General features: G+C 38.7%; 2 protein-coding genes across 10 annotated transcripts in view; one reads left to right on the top strand and one right to left on the bottom strand.

Moving 5' to 3' along the window:
- CD44 (CD44 molecule (IN blood group)) overlaps nucleotides 1–1,552 on the top strand; it is a 77,724-nt gene extending 76,172 nt beyond the window's left edge. For all 6 annotated transcript variants that reach the window (XM_083749664.1, XM_083749643.1, XM_083749659.1 and 3 more), the window contains one exon: nucleotides 614–1,552. In XM_083749664.1, the coding sequence (XP_083605790.1) occupies nucleotides 614–615 (2 nt within the window). In that variant the 3' untranslated portion in view covers nucleotides 616–1,552. The remainder of the gene's footprint in view (nucleotides 1–613) is intronic.
- Nucleotides 1,553–10,851: 9,299 nt separating this feature from the next.
- The window catches only part of SLC1A2 (solute carrier family 1 member 2), an 89,852-nt gene continuing 81,366 nt past the window's right edge, over nucleotides 10,852–19,337 (bottom strand). For 3 of the 4 annotated variants that reach the window (XM_083750822.1, XM_083750821.1, XM_083750820.1), the window contains 2 exons: nucleotides 17,293–17,524; nucleotides 10,852–13,597 (listed from right to left, as the gene is read on the bottom strand). In XM_083750822.1, the coding sequence (XP_083606948.1) occupies nucleotides 13,523–13,597; nucleotides 17,293–17,524 (307 nt within the window). In that variant the 3' untranslated portion in view covers nucleotides 10,852–13,522. Of the gene's footprint in view, nucleotides 13,598–13,725; nucleotides 13,776–17,292; nucleotides 17,525–19,337 lie in introns of all 4 variants that reach the window. The other variant, XM_083750823.1, reaches the window with a different exon arrangement.

Genomic DNA, 19,337 nt, shown 5'->3' with positions numbered 1-19,337 from the left:
CTCAGCACGATAGTAAAAACTGCAGGCTTGTAACTTTTGTGGGCTTCTTTGCCATGCAGCAAAGCACCCACCTGCCTATAACTGTAGATGATCCTATACTGCTAACCCATTTTGAGTCATGAGCGGACAGCTCTCCACTGACTGTGGACTGAGAATCACTACCTTGGCCGCAATCTGCATTCCAGTCCTATCAGAGTCACATTACTTCATTGTTGTTGTTTTTATCTTATCTACCACACAGAAGGTACTTTTCAGAAGTATTTCCTGCTAGTTTGTAAGTTGATGCATGGATCTAAGTGTGGACATAAACGTTTACTAATTAATGATAGTCTCTGACCTTTCATAGCTGCTGTTTTCTTCCTTTGTCTTGAAAGAAGCAGACAAGCACAGACCAACCATGATCAAATGCAGATAACATTTCCTTTAAAATGGTTCAGTCTGGAAGCTATAAATCAAAATGGCATCCTAACTGAAAACATAGTTTTTCTTCGAATATCACGAGATTAAATACTACATGCATACTTGCAGGTTTCCCATGGGCATCTTGTTGGCCAAAGTGAGGACAGGATGTTGGACTTTTCTTATGTTTTAAATCTTTGATTAACCCAGATAGAATTGGTGAGTTTTACTTCACTTTTGTATGTGATTGTGTGCTTTGACATCCCATGTTTTCCCCTTTCCATTAGATGTGGGCAGAAGCAAAAACTTATTATCAACAATGGCAAAGGAGGCATAAATGAGAAAAACAAGGGTGGATTGAATGGAGAAGCCAGTAGATCTCGGGAAATGGTTCATTTGGTGCATGATGAGAAGCCAGAAAACCAAACAGATGAATTCCAGGCAATTGATGAAACGCAGAACCAACAAGAAGTGGCCTTGAAGAGTGGCGTGTAAGAGAGCTGTGCCAATCCAATTTCATCAGAGGTGAAGAAGCAAAAAAACAATGCACGGAACTGGGACTAGAACTCACAAATGCAATGAGCTACTGATGTCTTTGAAGCATAATTAAGCATACATTTTCTTCTTTCTCTATTTTTAATGGTCAGGTACAAGATAAAAATGTCGTGTTTCCTCTGCTCAAGATTGCTTAATTTTGCCCGGTTCAGATGGGCGACCACCAACATCACCCGTCTCCCAATTGTGGTCTACTGTTTGATAAGGCAGAATACCAACTTCAACTTATTTCCCCTAACTTGTGCAGCTTTCCCCTCATTATATCGTAATGGAGTCACCAGGATCTCTAGCCAGTACCTTTAAGGCATTAAGGTACTGAGCATAACCTTGAGGCCTAGAACGTCAATATTAATTGCAATGGGAGACTTCAGAACAGAATTCTTATTTGTCACATAGCCCTGAAGGATTTGTCATCTTTTTGAATCTCGCTCACTTCTTGATATTTGGAATTGTGTGCTGAAGTAATTGAATACAGAAAGACAAATTTGTCCAAAAATTCCAGGAATGTCCAGTAACAATTTTTAATAGGGTGGAAAGGCGAGTAAGAATAAAATTGATTTTATAGCAAATAAATTTTTATTCTCTATAATCTAAATAATCTGTGATGTTGTTTTTGCATTTCAAAGTTGCATATCTATTGCATGGTTCATATTTCTTCTTTCTCTATTTTTGCATGGTTGGAATATTTGTTAAAAGTATTAATTCAGCTCCATTTGACTACACCACATTTAGATATAATGGATGTACAACAGTAGATTTTCTATGGGATCCTTTGTATGTTTCCAGTGAATTGGGGGTCTGAATCGAAACCCTATATGTCTGGGTGTTGTGTCTACTTCAAATAACTCTTTCCATTTTGGAGTTTCATGCATGGCTGCCAACCTAATGTCAGAAACAGCACATGTAACTCCTAGTTAGATGGTTGGGTGGGGTGATGGCACGCATAAGTTGTATCACAGCTGCTTACTAGGAAGAAGGGGAGGCTGGTGCAGTGCAGACACACTAGCAGAGGTGCCAGATTGGCTCTGCTTGTACATTTACCCCACACTTAACTCTCCTTTCCTGAAAGCAGCAGCAATGTGGCTGATCAGAGGTCAGGTGAGTGCCATTGCTGCAACACACTGTCTGCTACTGGTAGCTCCAAGAACCATTCAGAGGTCCAAGAACCACACATGTACAGCATTCCTTTGCATACACATTTCTCATCCTAGCAGGCCGTGCGTGAGCAATACGTTGCTTTTGTGCATAGCAGCACTATGGTGGTGGTTGCACTCTGCTGAGAATATGTTCCTTCTTAGGAAACTAGCATGTACACAGTCCATTTGTCTCATATTACCTGAATCATATTTGCAACATGATGTTGGAGAGAGGTTTTAACCTTTCCTTCAGACACTTCATTTGATTGCACCGGGCACATAAAAATAACCACAGCAGTCTCCATATGCCACAGAGATGAATAGCAAATGATTGCTTCCTTTCCAGTAGAAAGCTATAAATGGCCTGTTGGTTACACATGACAAATGCTATGAGAAATACAACTCACCTGTAGGACTAAGAAGAAACTAACATAAAAATCTCTGAGAAAATCAAACACAAATATTATGAAGCTGAATAACAGTAAATAGTTGCAAATATATCACCACAGTTCCTTGTTCTTCTTATGTCCAATTTTCTTAAGAGACATATTTTTTTAAAAAAACTAAAAACTCCTAATTACTTCCTAATTAACACCATGCACATTATCATACCAATGCAGAAATGTAGGCCTGTTTGTGGAAGGAGTGTTCCATGCATCAATGCTACAGCTCGGGGTAAGCATTGACATCTGTACCACATTGTTAATCTGGATCACACTACACTGTGTAGATGAACATCAGCCCTCCACCCTGCTCTGGCTGTTTAAACATGTTTGTACCTTGTCAGATAATAACACTACGAATTGTTTCTTATTTTATTCACCATTGCCACTGCAAAATCCTAGTTTTCTTTACAGTCAGAAATGCTATGGATTCCTAGCAGCATACCCTCTTTTTGAACCCACCTTTTAAAAGCCCCCACTCCTGTGGATTCTTTCCATGTGGAGAGAACCATTTTTACTGTTTTAGTGTCATGTGGGAACAATTAGAATGTCATTCATTCACTCCCTTTCCAAGGCACAGTGGTGTCAGCAGACGTCTTTTAGATGTCCTTGAGTCACTGGCAGAGGATTTTCTTCTAGCCAGCATGTTCAAACAGCTGTGGCTTATTTATTTCATTGCCCCCCCCCCCAATTTGTATCAGGGACACTGGTGGTCTCCAAAAGTTATAAACACTTACTGAAGCTTGGCAGTTTTCTTCTACAGAAAATGATCTCCATTGTTTTCTAAGTTGAAGCCAGATGATATATCCTTTAAAGAAAAACACCCAATATCCCAACATGAATAAAATAATAAAAGTAGTTTTCCAGCCCTTTTTTGTTCACCAACTCCCTGACCGAAGCATCACTGCTTAGGAGTTTATAAATTGGTTTTCCGCTTCTGTGTTGGACATAATTAGCTGCTTAAGAGACAAGTCTGCTACCCAAGTGCAATGTCCTTCAGCTGCCATTGGTTCACCTGCTTTGATGTAACAGTCTGTGGTGCATGGACAGCGTTGTCCCAGAAAGCACGTTGAACTGGGACAACTGGAAACCTTTGAATTTAGATTATTTATTGTCTGATCAACTATGGCATATCGAAACCACAAAATTTAAGTAACATGGCAAGCTTGGTTGTGTCAGACGTATGGTTTCAGACCTCTTTGCCAGAAAAGGACAGACTTCCTTAGCTGAGTCATACTCGAAAAACTCCCCAGGTATAAGTAATTTAAAATAGAGATTTACATATACTAAGTAGAAATAGTGTTGGGAAATAAAATACTTTGCACAAACATATCACATATTCTTTTCAGAGTTGAAAAGTAATAATTACACTGGCTCTAACCGTTAAAATTATGAATCCACATTTATTGATGATATGTACATAAAAAGTACAACACTTAGTGAAATATTGTCTTCGCTGATTATTTCCAGTATATAAAGAATGTCCAGTTTTGTTTTATACATAAGTTACAGAAATCAGTTCACACAGTAAGAAAGTATTAAAAGCAAATACTGTAGTTACTAAAGGAGGTATAGATAAAGATTAGGAGAATTAGAACTATAAACTACCCAAAAAAAAAAAAAAACTCAGTAAATGAGGCATTCCCATTACAATATACAAGAAAGTAACCAGAGTTAATAGAAAGTTTTCGCATCTGCATTCATTAGTCTTTACACAAAATGTGGTACAGGAACTGTACAAGTACATCATTTCGATTCCCAGATGAACACTTCCAATCAATGTCAAAGACCAGGCTTATGGTTTCTTTTGGATGTATTCTAAATGGATCACATCACATTTCAAGGGAAGAACTGCAAATTGATCATATACACAATGGCCATGATCTCAAAGGCCCTGAGCACAATAATTTCCCTAAACAGCACAGTGCTATACATATCTACTTGGAAGTAAGTTCCATTGAGTTTAATGTAACTTACCCCCACATGAATGTGTATAGGATTTCGCCCATAGTTGCATATGAAAAAGAACACATGCACAGATCTTGAGATTTTGTGGCTTTCCCCTTCTGTTGTCTCACACACTTGCGGTCATCAGGCTCAGAGTGATTTGCCACTTCAGCAATTGCTAAAGGCAATTCACAATAGGTAAGCCGGAATCGAAAAATGGAAAAGTTATAGAGTACTTTTAAGGCAGATGACAACTAGCTTCCGTATGGGATATTTTATCCCATGGAATATGACACAGTAAAGGTGCTACATTTATTGAGTGAAAGCAACAGTGAATCCTGCCAGCCTTTCCACTAGTAGCTCTTTTTCAGAGAGCTTCTTTATTATCAGAGACATTCAAATTCTTAATATATAAAAAGTATGATTACTGGTGCATGGAAATTCCGAGATACAACTGCACATAAACACAACAGGTAAAGCACACCTCAAAAACACAGTTGTTTGTCTGTTTCCAAAACTGACATGAATGGGATTTGTTATAATTTTTCATATGCTTACTTTTGAAAAATGGAAGCAGTATTTGCCTCTGTGCTTCTGGCTAGCTGGTATAACACAAATCTTAAGAATGATAATGATAGGCTTGCATCCAGCATTAGATAAACCCAGAGTAGATCCATTGAAATTAATGGATTTGGCCAATTTGGGTCCATTAATTTCAGTGTCTCTATTCTGAGTAAACTTAGCTGGAAACAGTCCAGTGTCTATAGTTAACAGGCATGTCTGTGCCTTGATTTAAAGCAAAATGACAGGCTCAGGTTATGCAGATTCTTCAGTGGATACTGTTGTCAGTGAACAAGTGAAAGCAAATGAACATCAGAGGAATCTTGAAATGTTGTTGGATGACAGCAGGAGTCCATGTTGCAAAGCAGAAACAGACATTGCAATTGCAAACGATAAGCGTGGCATCCAAAGTAAAGAGTACAGCAAGGTTTGTTTTTACTTCTGACCAATGAGCTAACTGATGCAGCGACTTACTAATAATCATGTCTCTACATTTCCAACATATCAGGTATACAGACGAAAATATATTAATATTATAAACTCAGAATAATATGCCTACATTAATTCTTTAATGTAGCAGTGATATTGCATTCACAGTGCAGCAAAATGAGACGGCCAGTCACATTCACTAAGTGCCAGGGATTTACAAACATACACACACACTCGCATGCTGCTGGTTAGATATATAAAAACAAAGACTAACATATGTACAATGAGTCGGCTGCAATAAAAGCTTCCAACAATTATTCAGACTTTGACATGCACCAACATGTTTATATTATCAACATATAAAACCAGTTATCTGCCTATGGAGATTATTCTGATAAATACCTGGGGATGGAAATACTGACAAACAGCCAACCCAACCCAAATTCTTTTCGGAACATATTATAAAGTTTCTACTCCAGCATAACTGATGTTAAATTAAAAGCCAAATGGCAACTATTAATACTGTATACACAATTTCACTGAAATTACACAAAGATAAGCTACATTATCTACACAAAGTGCGGAGAGGCACTGTTCTTCATGCAGAACACAACGCACCAAGACTGGTATTCTTAAGAGTGTCATGCTTTGACAGCTATTATTAGTACTTTTATCTTACCACTAGAACACATTTGGCTCTAATTACGAGAGTATTTGAAAACTCTGCTTTTAAAATAGAAGAGGATTACAAAATAAGTTTACATTGACAACATTCTAGATCTACTGTACAGTTTGCTCACCCAAACGCAAGGCATGTACAACAGGTTTCTCTAGTTAAATATACCTGTTTCATGGATCGTTGATGGTTTCAGTACATATCCTCTGCTGTGTGTGCTGTGCAGTTGGTGTACCAAGAGACAACATCTACATTGTATTTAAGCTGTTCCTCAGGTTTTAATAACTCTTATTTGCTCATTCAATGTGCTTGGGTAATAGCAAGGCCATAGGACTAGAGATACTTTATAATTAACTGCTAAGGAAATAAAAGAAAAACAGATCTCATTCATCCTGGTGAAAAATATACCGCTTGCTTTCTTATGAATGTCTTAAAAATCAGGAGGTATTTCTATATGTGCAAGTCGATTGACATGGTCCCATAAGAATGTTGTTTGGTCCTTTTGTACAAAGGCAAAGACATGAAACACAGTTCTGCAGTTCCTTACGTTGTCTGAACTTGTATAAATATCATTTTACGTGACAGACCCTGCAACCCTATGATCACTGAGGTGTTCCATGGCCATAAAACCGATTCAATTTCACACTATAAGGGCAAAGCTCTGCCCTCCAGAGGAAGATCCAACTTTGTTGATACTCTCCCTGTGGAAACCTTTGTGTCCTAGCCTAAAATAAATTCTTGGTCAGGAAGAAGACAAGGAAAAACAAAAGATCCATTCCAACCTCACTTCTGACTGCACCAGCAAGAGCTCAGCAGGCCATTGAATGTGGCCATTTGCCTGTCTTCTGTTCCCTTCCCCCTGCATAAGAACCCACATACCCGGGAATAACCCCCCTTGAATTCAACAGGACTCGCTTCTGAGTACACATGGCTAAGTTTGGGCTGTTATTCATTAAATAACTATGACCCCTTATTGGTTTTGCTGCCGCCTCCTTTCTTGTACAGTATTTGTCGAGCAGCAAAACTTGTGATCTGGCTTTGAAGTGAACTGGCAAAGCCTGTTACTTTAGCCAGTCTAGAAAAGACTGTGGAGGAACTGCAGGCCTGGTCTCTGAAGGCTTCTGGCCAATCCAGCAAACAACGTCTGTGCACATAAATAAATACAGATGCTCATCTCCTTCCACGTTATGATTCTCACCCAAGCCACTTTGAACTAGCTGGATGCATCACTTGATGCCAATTACGGGACACCAGTTCTTATGCCTGATGGCCCATGACTGCAGCTGGATCAGGACCTTCTTCAGAAGCTGCAATCCTAAAGTACACAGACTTTGTAATCGATTCCATTGGAAACATTGGGAACAACAGGAAAATGCAGTAAGGAGAAGGGTTAGGGGACAAAATATACTGGTGAATAAATTATTCTGGATCAGACGCTTTGTATATTGCAGGATGGAGACCCTTCCTAATTCTCCTGGTAAAGACACCAAGTTAAGGCTGTGATTCTAAACACACTTACTAGGGAGTAAGCACTGTTTAACACAGTGGGTCTTTTGTCCGAGTAAACATGCATAGGATTACACTGTAAGTATCAAAAATAACAGATCAATCATTTGTTCATCTGATCAATCTTAAGATTATTATAACAACATAGTGTTCCATAATGAACTGCAGCATTTAAAGACACCTTTATTTCCTATTTGTGCTTTGCTTAGAGGTTATAAATAAAGTTTACAGGGTTACGTTAATTTAATATAACACAGATAATTTTTACTAATCTATATATGTTATAAGAAAATTTTCCATTTCCCCTTTAATATGGATTCCCTGTAAATATTGTAGCTTTCTCTCTCTGTCTTATAAGGTTGTATAACAAAATATTGGTATGTCTGTAAACAGTATAAGAAAATATCAGTATGTCTGCAAATTACAAATACTAAATTTGTTAATTCAGTCTACACTGTAGTTTGTGGCTGCTGGACAAAAGGTATGAATAAATGCCTACATTAGAATTGAAGATGTATTTAGAAGTAGAAATACATATTTTCCTCATGCATTCCATAAATTACAGTTCACACTAGGAAGGACAGGAAAGAAGGGGATTTTTGTTGTTGCAGTATTCAAAAGGAAGCTTGAAGAAGAAGCTTGGAAGAAGTTAAAAAATGGAATGTTGGAATCTACAGCACTGACTGAAAAATATCAACTGGTAATCAAGATTTGCAAATAAGCTTTCAAAGCTGTAGAAAATCAATGAAAAAAATCCCTGTGAAGCATTATGTGTTATGTACAAAATACTGTTAATGTGAAAGACTCACAGTATTAAATTGTGTCCATGTCTTGAATAAATGTGCAGAAACCCTGGTTTTAAAGACAATAGTTGGGGGGGGGGGTGCCACTGACTGAAAAGGAACTTAATTTCAAATAGTCTTCTTGTTCCAGCAATAGATCAGATTTGAAGGAATAAATCAGATCCCTCCAGTTAATGGAATGGGGATCCCTGAATATGTAGAGGTCCTATGTGCACATATTTGCTTTTTGCCTTTTAAGAAATACCGTAATAAACCCAACAAAGACTGGGTTGGATAATGAATTCTCTTTATCCGTGGTTAAGGCTGTTCCAAGACAACTGAGAGAGTGTTGGGTGGCTTAGAGGCTGCTTTCAGTCAGCTGAAATGTAGGTAGGTTGACTTGTGTTATAACCAAACATCCAAGCAAGTGTGTGATGCCATTCAGTGCATAGTAGGCAAACTTGCAGTAACACAAAGCTTGGTCTGCCTAAGAACTTGGCTTAGTCACATAATCAGAATGAATGTAATACTGGTAATAGCATGCATTATGCCGAACTCAAGCCATTTTAACCCAAATAGTGACATAAAATGCTACCCCACTGAAGTTGTGTGGACAATAAATGGAAAACAATACGCTTAATTGTGACAAATGTTGACCAGTAACACTGGAGGACTGTCATCATTCTGTTTCATTGCTTCATACCTCCATTACATATGGAGGACCAGCTCCCTCTTCTTCCTTACCTATCCCATGTATCTCAATGAACCTCTGCCCAGCCCACTGATGTTCAGGCATCATAAAGTTCTCTCTCCATGTAGAGAAAAGAAGAGCATTAGAGATGGAGTAGAGTGGCTGCTTGAAAAAATATTAGTAGCTGCGAGATAACAGGTATCACAATGATGAGCAAGAGAAAGATAGAAGGAGCTCCAGGCCCATGGTCATGTCTGGGCAGGAAGAGAGAGGGGCTTTTTTGTTTTGTTTTTTCGTTTTGAGAAACTCTAGAGAAGTACAGGTGAGACATTTGGTAGAAGAAAAGATTAGAGGAGATACAAATGAGAGGGGAGGAGAGCCAAGGAGCTATGAGAAGAAAAGGAGAAACTCCAGTTTCTTGTGTAGAGGATGGTTAAAGTAAATAGGAATAGGGCACAAGAGTTTGGATCCTTCCCCACACTCAATAGATTTACTTATACAAGTATGAATAACTGATGATGTCCTATGGAAATCCACTGAAAGCAGAACATCAACGGAATTGCCACCAGCAAAGACCAAACCTCAGCCTGCTGTCCTTGAAATCTAAGGAAGATACCCACCCAGGGGTGTATCTAGGGGTTGGTCAGGTTAAGTAGGAGCCCACCTGCCTGTCCACACACTCCCCAGGCTGCTTCTTCCCTGGTCAGGGAGACCAGGCAACATGTGCAGGATCCTCTTGCAAGGGTGCAAGATAAGAGGGGGATGTGTCTCCTTGCCAAGGGTGCAAGAGAGCCTAAGTGTACCCACCCATTAGTTATAGTCTAAGCAGACCCATGCAAATCAATGTACTCAATTTCAATGGGTCTGCTCTGAGTATGACTCATGTTGGATGTCACCTTATGCCATTAATTATTTTTTGAAGTCCTTAAATGGTACTAGCCAAACAACAAAGCCAAGCCACCCAAGAGCAAAACAAAATTACAACCTGGTCATCTTTTTTCAAGTGAATGGGATGCTAGAGAAGGTCTAATGCAAAGTGCTCAACATCCTTCATTTCCCTTGACGACAATGTGAGGCAGATTATCAGCATTCTGAAATCTTAGATCCCTTTTATAAAGAATCTACAAAGAGGTAAAAGCAAGGTCCTCTTAATTATGCAGACTAGCAAGCGAGACCTGAGCAAAGAAATTATTTCATCCAAAGTGCTGGTGCAAAATTAGTCAAGAGAAGCAAATGAAGTGGAAATTGTTTCTCACCTGCTACTTACTTAAGCATTCACCTGCCCAAGAATGACTGAAACAAAAAGGTAAAGGTTTTGAGCCTAAGCAGGGAAAGCACTAAAACACACACATGCTCTTACTACACACACTCATGCTGGAAAGAGCTTGAAGTGTTGGTCCTACAAATGATACTTTTAATTGTTTCCTGTCACTGATTCTGTCTAGATTACTATCACAAGTCTGGGCAGAAGGGACAGTTGGAGATGGGAGATTAGGTAGCAGAGATGATTACAGTTGATTTTACATGCCCCTTGGTAGAAGCTGCATCCTAATAAGAGAGGAATGGAACATAGTATTGAAAGATGGCATGCCTCAGGCTAGTAGGAAAAAGCATAGTGTGCAAATTCATGTTGAAAATATAGAACCTTTGCAAGTTGAAAGAAGTGTCTATTAAAAAAAGGAATGTGCGTTAGTATTGTGACCACTTACAGGGTTCATTTCCCCCCTTCCCCGGTTTAGCAACCTAGATTCATATTGGCTAAGCAAACTATGAAATGGCAGCTAAGGATATTTAGACTTCATAATTAAATAGAAATACTTGTGGACAGTCAGATGACCAGTTAGAACAACAGAATTATGTAATAGCATTTATCTAGAAGATAAAATATGCAGGCCTCCAATATAATAGTTGCTTCCCTCTCCCTGTTTTATATTGTTGGGAAAGGAGTATCGTAAGATTGAAATTCCCTGAGTTATAAAACATACAAAAATCCCTCCCTCCCCCCCACCAGTTTTGTAAAAGGTGTTCTTTCTGTTGATATCCATTCAAAAAATCTTAACTCTGCACACATGCGGAATTTATCCCCATTTCAATTTGAGAACGTCTTCCTAGTTTATAAAATAAAATAAAAGCAATGGGGTATTTTGTTATTAGTGTTGCTCAAACCATTACCCTAGACAGGGGTCTGGAAATCACATTGCTAGCTCAGTACCTTGTTTGCTCATTCTAATTGTGCACTGAACAGCCACCAAGTATAAAGTGATGTGGGGAAGAATAGAAATACGTATTTAAGCAATCCCCATGGTACCTCATTGATGTTAACATGAGCATGTGCACAAAAGATGGGGTAGGGCCTTCAATTCTACAAAATGTATGTATTCCATGAAAAGTATAATATCAGAATATAAAAATCCATGGGTAGATTCCTTCCCTACAAGAGCACACTGCCTTTATGTCAAGGAATCAGCAGAGCTGTTTCTCCTCTCTCCCTTCAGTGTGTCAAATTAGTTGGGAATTGAAAGATATGAGCACAGCTCTCCCACACAGCCTACCCCACCCCATCTCTGGCCACTTAGTTAAATTATATGACCTCCAGAATTGAAGGTGATCAAGAAGAATGGGTGCGCAGGCTGGTTTAACGGGAGACAAAGCCAGTCCTCCTATGACCCAGCCTGCGAAGTTACGTTCATGTATGAACAGAGCAAAAGGGAAAAACATGATTCTGTTGAAACCTATGGGGAATCCTTCATGCCTGTTTGGTGAAGGATAATACTCTGTATAAGTCTGCAGGAAGGCAAACATGTTCAGAGTGGCTCAGTTAGTAGAGCATGAGACACTTTATCTCAATATTTTTGGCTCTAGCACCATGTTGGGCAAAGATTCCTGCATTGTAGATGGTTGGACTAAATGACCCTCATTGACCCTTCCAACTCTGAAATTCTATGATCTGTCAATGAGATATTAAATCTTTCCTGCTCCAACTTACAGATATTTGCTGTGGCAGTGTGTCCTTTTATGATGGGTTGTCAAGGAATTATTGCATTTTGGGCATCACAACAATTACTAAATATAATTCTGTTACAATTCTGAATGGACATTCTTTACCCAAACCCATTTGTACAAACCAAGATATAACTGACAAGATTATTACCATATCTTACGTTTCAGTTCTCTGTTCACAAGGACCGAACATATAAAACATTTTCGCCAGTGTATAAATAGCTTCCAGCTGTTAAACAATATTAAACTTGCTAAGTTTGTTTTTAGCAAAATGAATGCAAAAGATGTGATTCATTTGCAGACATTTTATCCCTAAAGAATAGCACCTTGTTCCATCCCAGGTCTCAGCAAAAAGGTGACAAGATATTACTTGCTGCAGATTTTCCTGCTGAAATACCAGTGATATGCATCTATATGGTACTTTGACGTTGCTGGATTGAGACAGTCACATATTGCAGTCTATGTTTCTCCTTGTATGGATAATCAGAATTGTGCTAGTTGCTAGTATGAATAGCATACAATCTGGGATGGTTTATTAGCTCTGAAAACTACATATTTCACACCTAAAGTTATATACTGGGAATACAGTCCATTGAACTCAACTGGAGAAAAAATCATGGTCAAGCCATGTATACATGCTGCCCAGGGGTTAATTCATTTTTGGGGACCATGCACACAGGCATTCACACCCACCCACCACTATAAACTGCAAATCATTTTTCCTATACCTTCAAGTTTTGGGTGACGAAAATGATGATATCCCCTGGGATCTGGCATGCATGGGGCTCTGGATGGTTAAAAGAACTGGGATATGACCATCGATGTGAAGATGGCATGAATAATAGGGAACTGAGAATATCATATGCCATGTATTAATAAAGCACATATAAAACATTTACAGTGATCATATATTACAGTCCACAGTGCTAACTGTATTTGATATGCACCAAGGTGCTGGTTGACATCTACAGCAGGAGAAGAGGCATTGCAAAAGACTGCACCCTTTACATTATACTTAATGCTTATTAGCCAGAGTCTCACCAGCCATTGGGGCTTTCTGATCTTTCCTCTTTTGCAGCATCTACATTCTCTACGTCTTGAGTTGAACAGAGGAAGCCCAGCAAAAATACATCTCTTGAACTGACAGGGTGTCCTTCAGCCACATCCATTCAAATGGTGACACAATTGAGAGAGATGGTTATGAATTATTTGGCAAAGATGCTAAAGGAGCAATGACTTTATGAGACTGTTTCTAAGTTTCCGTTAAGAGCATTAAATAAGCGAATAGTTTTTATACTAAATGAAGACAGTGAAAAATCTTCTTGAATCTTGATACCAGCTTTTACCACAAGACAACTTCTGGGGCTTATTAGAGGTGGGCCTGGATTGTTCCTTCCTTATTTCTCATGTTTCCAAGGTTCTTCTTCAACAGCATTGAAGTCTGCAGATTTGCCGTTTGTTGCCAGGGTGACCTGTAAATAATTGTCATCAACACCTAACTTAAAGATCAAGGCACTTTTGTGAGAAATGACAAGAATTAAACAGCAAAACTGAATATTTACAAGATTTACATTAAATCTATGTGTGAAAATATACATACGTGTTTTTATTTTGTACTGAATCAGTTCTGCCCTTTCAATGTTTCTCAATCTGCAGGAAGAACTCAAAATTACAATAGTGCTCTGTCCGCAAAGCAGAATGTTGAGAAATCAGGTCTATAGGCCTGATGTGCACAGAGATACACATACATATGTGAATCATACACACATACATATGCACATATGTTACAGAAAGCTAAATAGTAAACGGCAGAATTGATCCTCCACAAGGACCTGCTGGGAAACATCACTGTTCACTACTGTGTCCGATCGTGTAATGTTGAAGGTGCAGTTACAACTGAGTCAAACCATACTTAACAAGGCTGCATTTTACATACAAAACCACAAACAGCCATATTAGAGTCTCAGCTAAAGGTTCACACTTCAATGTTAACTTGATAACAATTGTGGAAGACCAAGAATGATAAATCATTCCATGGGAAATACTGGCTTGTAAGCAACATCTCAGCAGTCAATATTTTTTCTAAAGGAAAAAAACAATAACCCCACAGCCAGCCAAGCGCCATCTTTTTCCCCCAGTGGAGATGTGCTATGCATGGCTAGATAAGCCAAAATGGCCAATGTGCTTGTTTGACTGGGCAGAAATGAACTGGACCTTTACATAGTAAGGGAGTCTTTCATCTAATTCTAAACAGAACCCCATTATTTCCTAGCTTACCTTTAATGTTACTGTCCTCAGCTTCGCATGAAAACTTAAAGACAGGACTGATATTCCACATGATGGACAAACTGGACGCATGGGAGCATTGGGACATGAAATCATGACAATGTACCCATGTTTGAAACAAAGCCAGCCTCTTTCTTAGATAATTAAAAGGGAAACACATGCATTATAAAGAACAGAATACACCACATATTTGGAATTGAAATTATAGGTTAGTTTGCAAAGGAAGTAATGTGAATTGTGATTTAAAAAAATAATAATACAGAAAAACAGCCCATGCAACAACAATCGACATAGCTTGCTAATAAAGCATATATTAGCTGTGCAAAGCAATCAAACTAGGAAGCTGTTTAGAATATTAAGTAGAAATGACATGTCATTATATTAATACTTGAGACAAAGAAACAACAACAACAACCACTGACCAGAGTTGCAGCAAACTTTTCTCTTGCAGGGCATTTTCTACAGTTTCATTCACATACTTTTCTGCGCTGCTTGTAATTTTTTAAACATATCAAGAATAATCCAGATAAATTTAATAGGGTTGCCACACATCTGGAATTTCCTGTACATAGCTGGCAATCAGCAGTTGGAAACTGAGTCTGGGCAGGAATCGCTGAAATGTCTGGGGAAATCCGGAAATATGGCAACCCCTGTTGACATTGTTGTTTTCGGCGATGTTTGTTGCAAAAAGACTCAAAAAGTTTGGTCAAAACTTAAAATAATAATTTTTAAAAGGCTCAACAACTTTTCTGTCCAGATTTTCAATATGCAGTATTTAAATGAGCATGACTGAACTATGTGCTTATCTCAAAGGGGCTCAATTTTTTAACTATGGGATTCTTCTACACTTTATTATTATACATAACTATGTGATCTGAGAAATGTTTAAAACAGTAGATGCCTACTTCAGAGAAATAAACTCAGGTCCTAGGCATAATGTCAGAGCAATGGTGCCTTTCTTTAGAACTGGCATATTTATAAAGCCTTTCTGTCAGATTGTTTTTAGTTACAGGCAAAGCTTTGTTATTTTTAAATTACTTGTGTGATTTTAGAAACCTGATGTTGTACGCAGCCATCAATGGTTTCTCTCCCCTGTTCTCCCTACTGGGACTTAGAAATATCAGTAGCAAGTAAGTGAGCTTGATGACTATCCAGCTGAAACAATCAAAATCTGAAATGGCTATGGAAATCCTTTAATGACAGCACATTAGGGAAAACTGTAGATCCAACTAAAGAAAAACGTTTGTTCAGTTCAATTCTCCAGCCAGGCCCAGTCTCGTCAATGGCTGCATTCAGACATCATGCTGAACAACAGTGATGCGTCCACAAGGATGAGTTTGGAAGCAAGATGCAAAGCATCCAAATTAGTTTCTCAGTCAGCCATGGAGTTTCCTCAAGTTCATGTAACTCTTGGTCAGGACGATTCTTGTTATAATCTCTTATTAAACCAAGTAATTTACAAACAGCAATAGACAGACATCACAAAAATGGCATTGGAATGGCCCACAATGAAAATGAAAATAAAGCATAAATATTATGGGGAGCACAAGAGCTCTCAGTTGCTGAGGATGAGGTACAGTGCATGTGTCTCTACAGTGTGTCATGGAAAGCATCGATCCACAAAAGGCTTTGCATTTATTTGGGTGTCAGGGGAAGCATGAGAATGTGCTTCTTTCTTGTGCTTATCTTTGCTTCCCCCAACTGTATATAAATAGAAACAGCTTCATATTTTCTCCTCCAGGTTCCTTACAGCCTGATCTTAATTACGTTCACTTGGAAGTATCTGCCGTTGATTTCAAAAGAAGCAAGGAAGTGTGCTTCCAATTTCTGCCTTTTTCTACACAGGAAAATGGCAGGCTCCTGGAACATAACCCACTGAAACAAATGACTTTTGTGTTGCTTCTGCACAAGAAAAATCTCTGGATTTGACTGAACTTCTGTTTCCAAACAGTTAACCATCTTGCGCTCTGAGCTGTCACTTTTAAATATCATTTAAAAGGTCAAAATCACATTTGGTTGGCTGAGGGATGAGAAGAAGTGGAGGGAGTGCCATTCCACCAGTGGAAAGAGAAGGCCTCCAGCAGAATGACACTTACGATGCTGGAGATCCTCTGGTATGGCCTGTCAGTGGTGTTCCACTGGTGGTGTGGTCTGAATCATGGAGTTCAGGAGGCATGTTGGGGGAGGTCATGGACCTACAGGATTCCAAGTCCCCCCATTCCCCTGACACACTCCCCCAAAGGCCCCCAAACTATGTAACCCCTGGAATTGGTGTTGTTGACCCCCTTCCCCACCTGCGGTCCATGAGAGGGGAAGGAAAGAAACAGAAGATGCCAACAGAGAGGAAAAGCCTCCTGCTCAGGCTATAGCTACTCAACAGGGCTTTAAATGTGATAGCTGGTCCATCACGGATTCTCCAAACACACAAAGGCAACAGAATTGCTCTGATCTGGAGGAGAAAATGGTGGAGATTTTTTTTGTTTTTTTGTTTTTAGGCAGTTTTAACCGTTCTCATTGCCACAACATCAATTCTCCTATTTATCTATAGGCCTTATTAACTGGATTTACAACTTTTCTTGTAATGGGAAGCTATAAGAATGCTTAACTGGACAATATTCCCCCATTGCATTGCACTGCCTTCCAAAACACCCTGTAGAACACAATGTTATTTGTAAACATGGCATGCATTAGCAATTTAAATACTCAAAGAAAGCAAACAATATATGTACCCACGTCTTTAAACTGATCAACATAGCATGCAGCATTGTTCCATTATTAGTGATACATTTTTTTAAAAAAATACATGCAGGTTAAAAAACAAAGGAAGATGAGGTATGATTGACTAGATGCAAGTCTCAATATCCATAAATGTGAAAGGTACCTTGCACTCATCTATTATGACAGAGTTGTGGGCTGTATAAACACACTGGTTTGAGTTGTTTTCCCTGTGGTTTTTCATGTCATCATAAATGGACTGTGTCTTGGTCATTTCAATATCTTCGTGTCCTTTGTGATGGGCATCAATGTTTTCCAACTCTGCCTTGGAGAGGTGATAGACAATGCCAGCTCCAAAGGAATCTCCCACAACATTGACAGAGGTTCTCATTCGATCTCTGCAATAGCAAAGCACCAGCAGGATGTTAAAGTAGACCTGAGTGTCATATCTTACACCTAAAGTGGTTCCTTTAACCTTTACTAGCTTTATGTTCTTTTGAACATTTGAAAAAGAATTATAGTCAAGAGATCTCGTAATTTGCATCACCCTGATGCTGCAAAGGAAAAACTGGGTAGTTCCCACAGTCTCTTGGGATTTTTGAGAAGCTGCACATGCTCATTTTGTACAGAGAAATCCAATCATGAAGAGAAAAAAATGTGGCAACTCTTTTTCTTTTAAAGGTTCATCTATGTAATCAAATAGTGACATGACTGTAGATTTTGTCCTACTGAAAAAAAACAGGTAGATGACCAATGCCGAACCTTCTATAAACAGGTGCCAAAATAGTGTTCAGCAGCAGGTCAGTTATAAATTTTAGTTAGATTGCATGAAACAATCCACTTGCAGCACCCAATCCTTATCATGGTGTGTGGATATGAAGTATACATTGTGAAACACTTGCCCCAAACAGGCCTGGCATCTGTAGGTGTGGCAGTTCACTTACTACCAGCCCAGTTTTAATAGGGGTCAGAGAACTTTTAATTCAACTGCTTCCCATGACGACTGTATCTGTGTATCATGGCAGCCAGTCATTGTGCCAATCAGGTGGTTTTCTTCAATCCACAACAATCATTTTGTAAGTTTGCAGTGAGATGGAGAAACATCCCCCTTCTGTGAGGTGCTGCACTGCATACTGAAACCTTCCTATGTGGAGAAAGCTACCATAGAAAGTAATTTCAGACAACCTTCATGGTATGTCAGTATGTCCATTTCATTTACATAGGCCCTCATTGTTTCTCAATTTATTATTTAGCACCAGGCCTAAGTACTAAAAATTAAAATGTGATTCCCCCAGGCGTTTTTCAGACATAAATCATGGTTTTTTTGGCTTGGTTTCACAGAACGCTAAAAGGGAAGAAAAATCAGGTGTTCACGCTAAATTTGCAGTGGTAGCTCTACATTTCAGCAAGCATTTTAGAAGCTGAACATGAACCATTTACACAAGAAGGCCCTTTCTAATTCTCCATTTCTTTGGGCATAGCATCTCTGTGCTGGAGACCTTTCCGTGACATTTGCTAAGCTTGTCAATTTCCCCTTTGGAAACTTGCAGTTCTTGGCTACCACTAATGACTCTGGATTAATTCCAGCTGTGGACAAATAACACTGTTCTTTAAAATGCCATTTTTGTTCACTTTGGAGTGGAGGAACAGCAGGAGATCAGAACACTTAAAAAAAGATTTCCTTGTGAAGTCTGTATATATCTTCCCTACACTAAACAGAGCAAAAGAAATAAAATAAAATCCAGCATATTTTATACAATTTTAAAGATGGAGTTTGCAACCCAGTATTACAGCAATTTTGAATCAAGATTGCCACAGTATAATAAATTGGAAAAGGTTTACTCCTGATAAATTTTAAGTGAATGACCTGGTTTCTTAATATTTCAGTTTTCATAATGAAGAATGACTACCCTTGTATGTTTTTTTTTCATGTTTTTTCCCTTCTTCCCAGATTTCATTCATGTCAGTCTATTTAGCTCATACCAAAAGTACTTAAAAAACCCCAGACATATTTTATACCTCAGGACTTGTAAGAAGTTTGCTTGGGTGCTTCTCAACAATAAAATATGTTTCTGCTTTATTCAGTAACAGTAACAGACTGACAAGGTGCACTGATATAATTGCTAGATACAATAGTCCTTTGGGAAAGTATTTCAAGCTGCCCCACCAGCACCAATGGGAAGATCTACTGGAATCCAGACTACCTGCAAT

This window comes from Podarcis gaigeae (assembly GCF_964106915.1).
Source record: "Podarcis gaigeae genome assembly, chromosome: 1".
In the NCBI taxonomy this organism is placed as follows: domain Eukaryota; kingdom Metazoa; phylum Chordata; class Lepidosauria; order Squamata; family Lacertidae; genus Podarcis; species Podarcis gaigeae.
The sequence above is the reverse complement of the archived record's forward strand: the minus strand, read 5'-3'. Positions and strand labels throughout refer to the sequence as shown.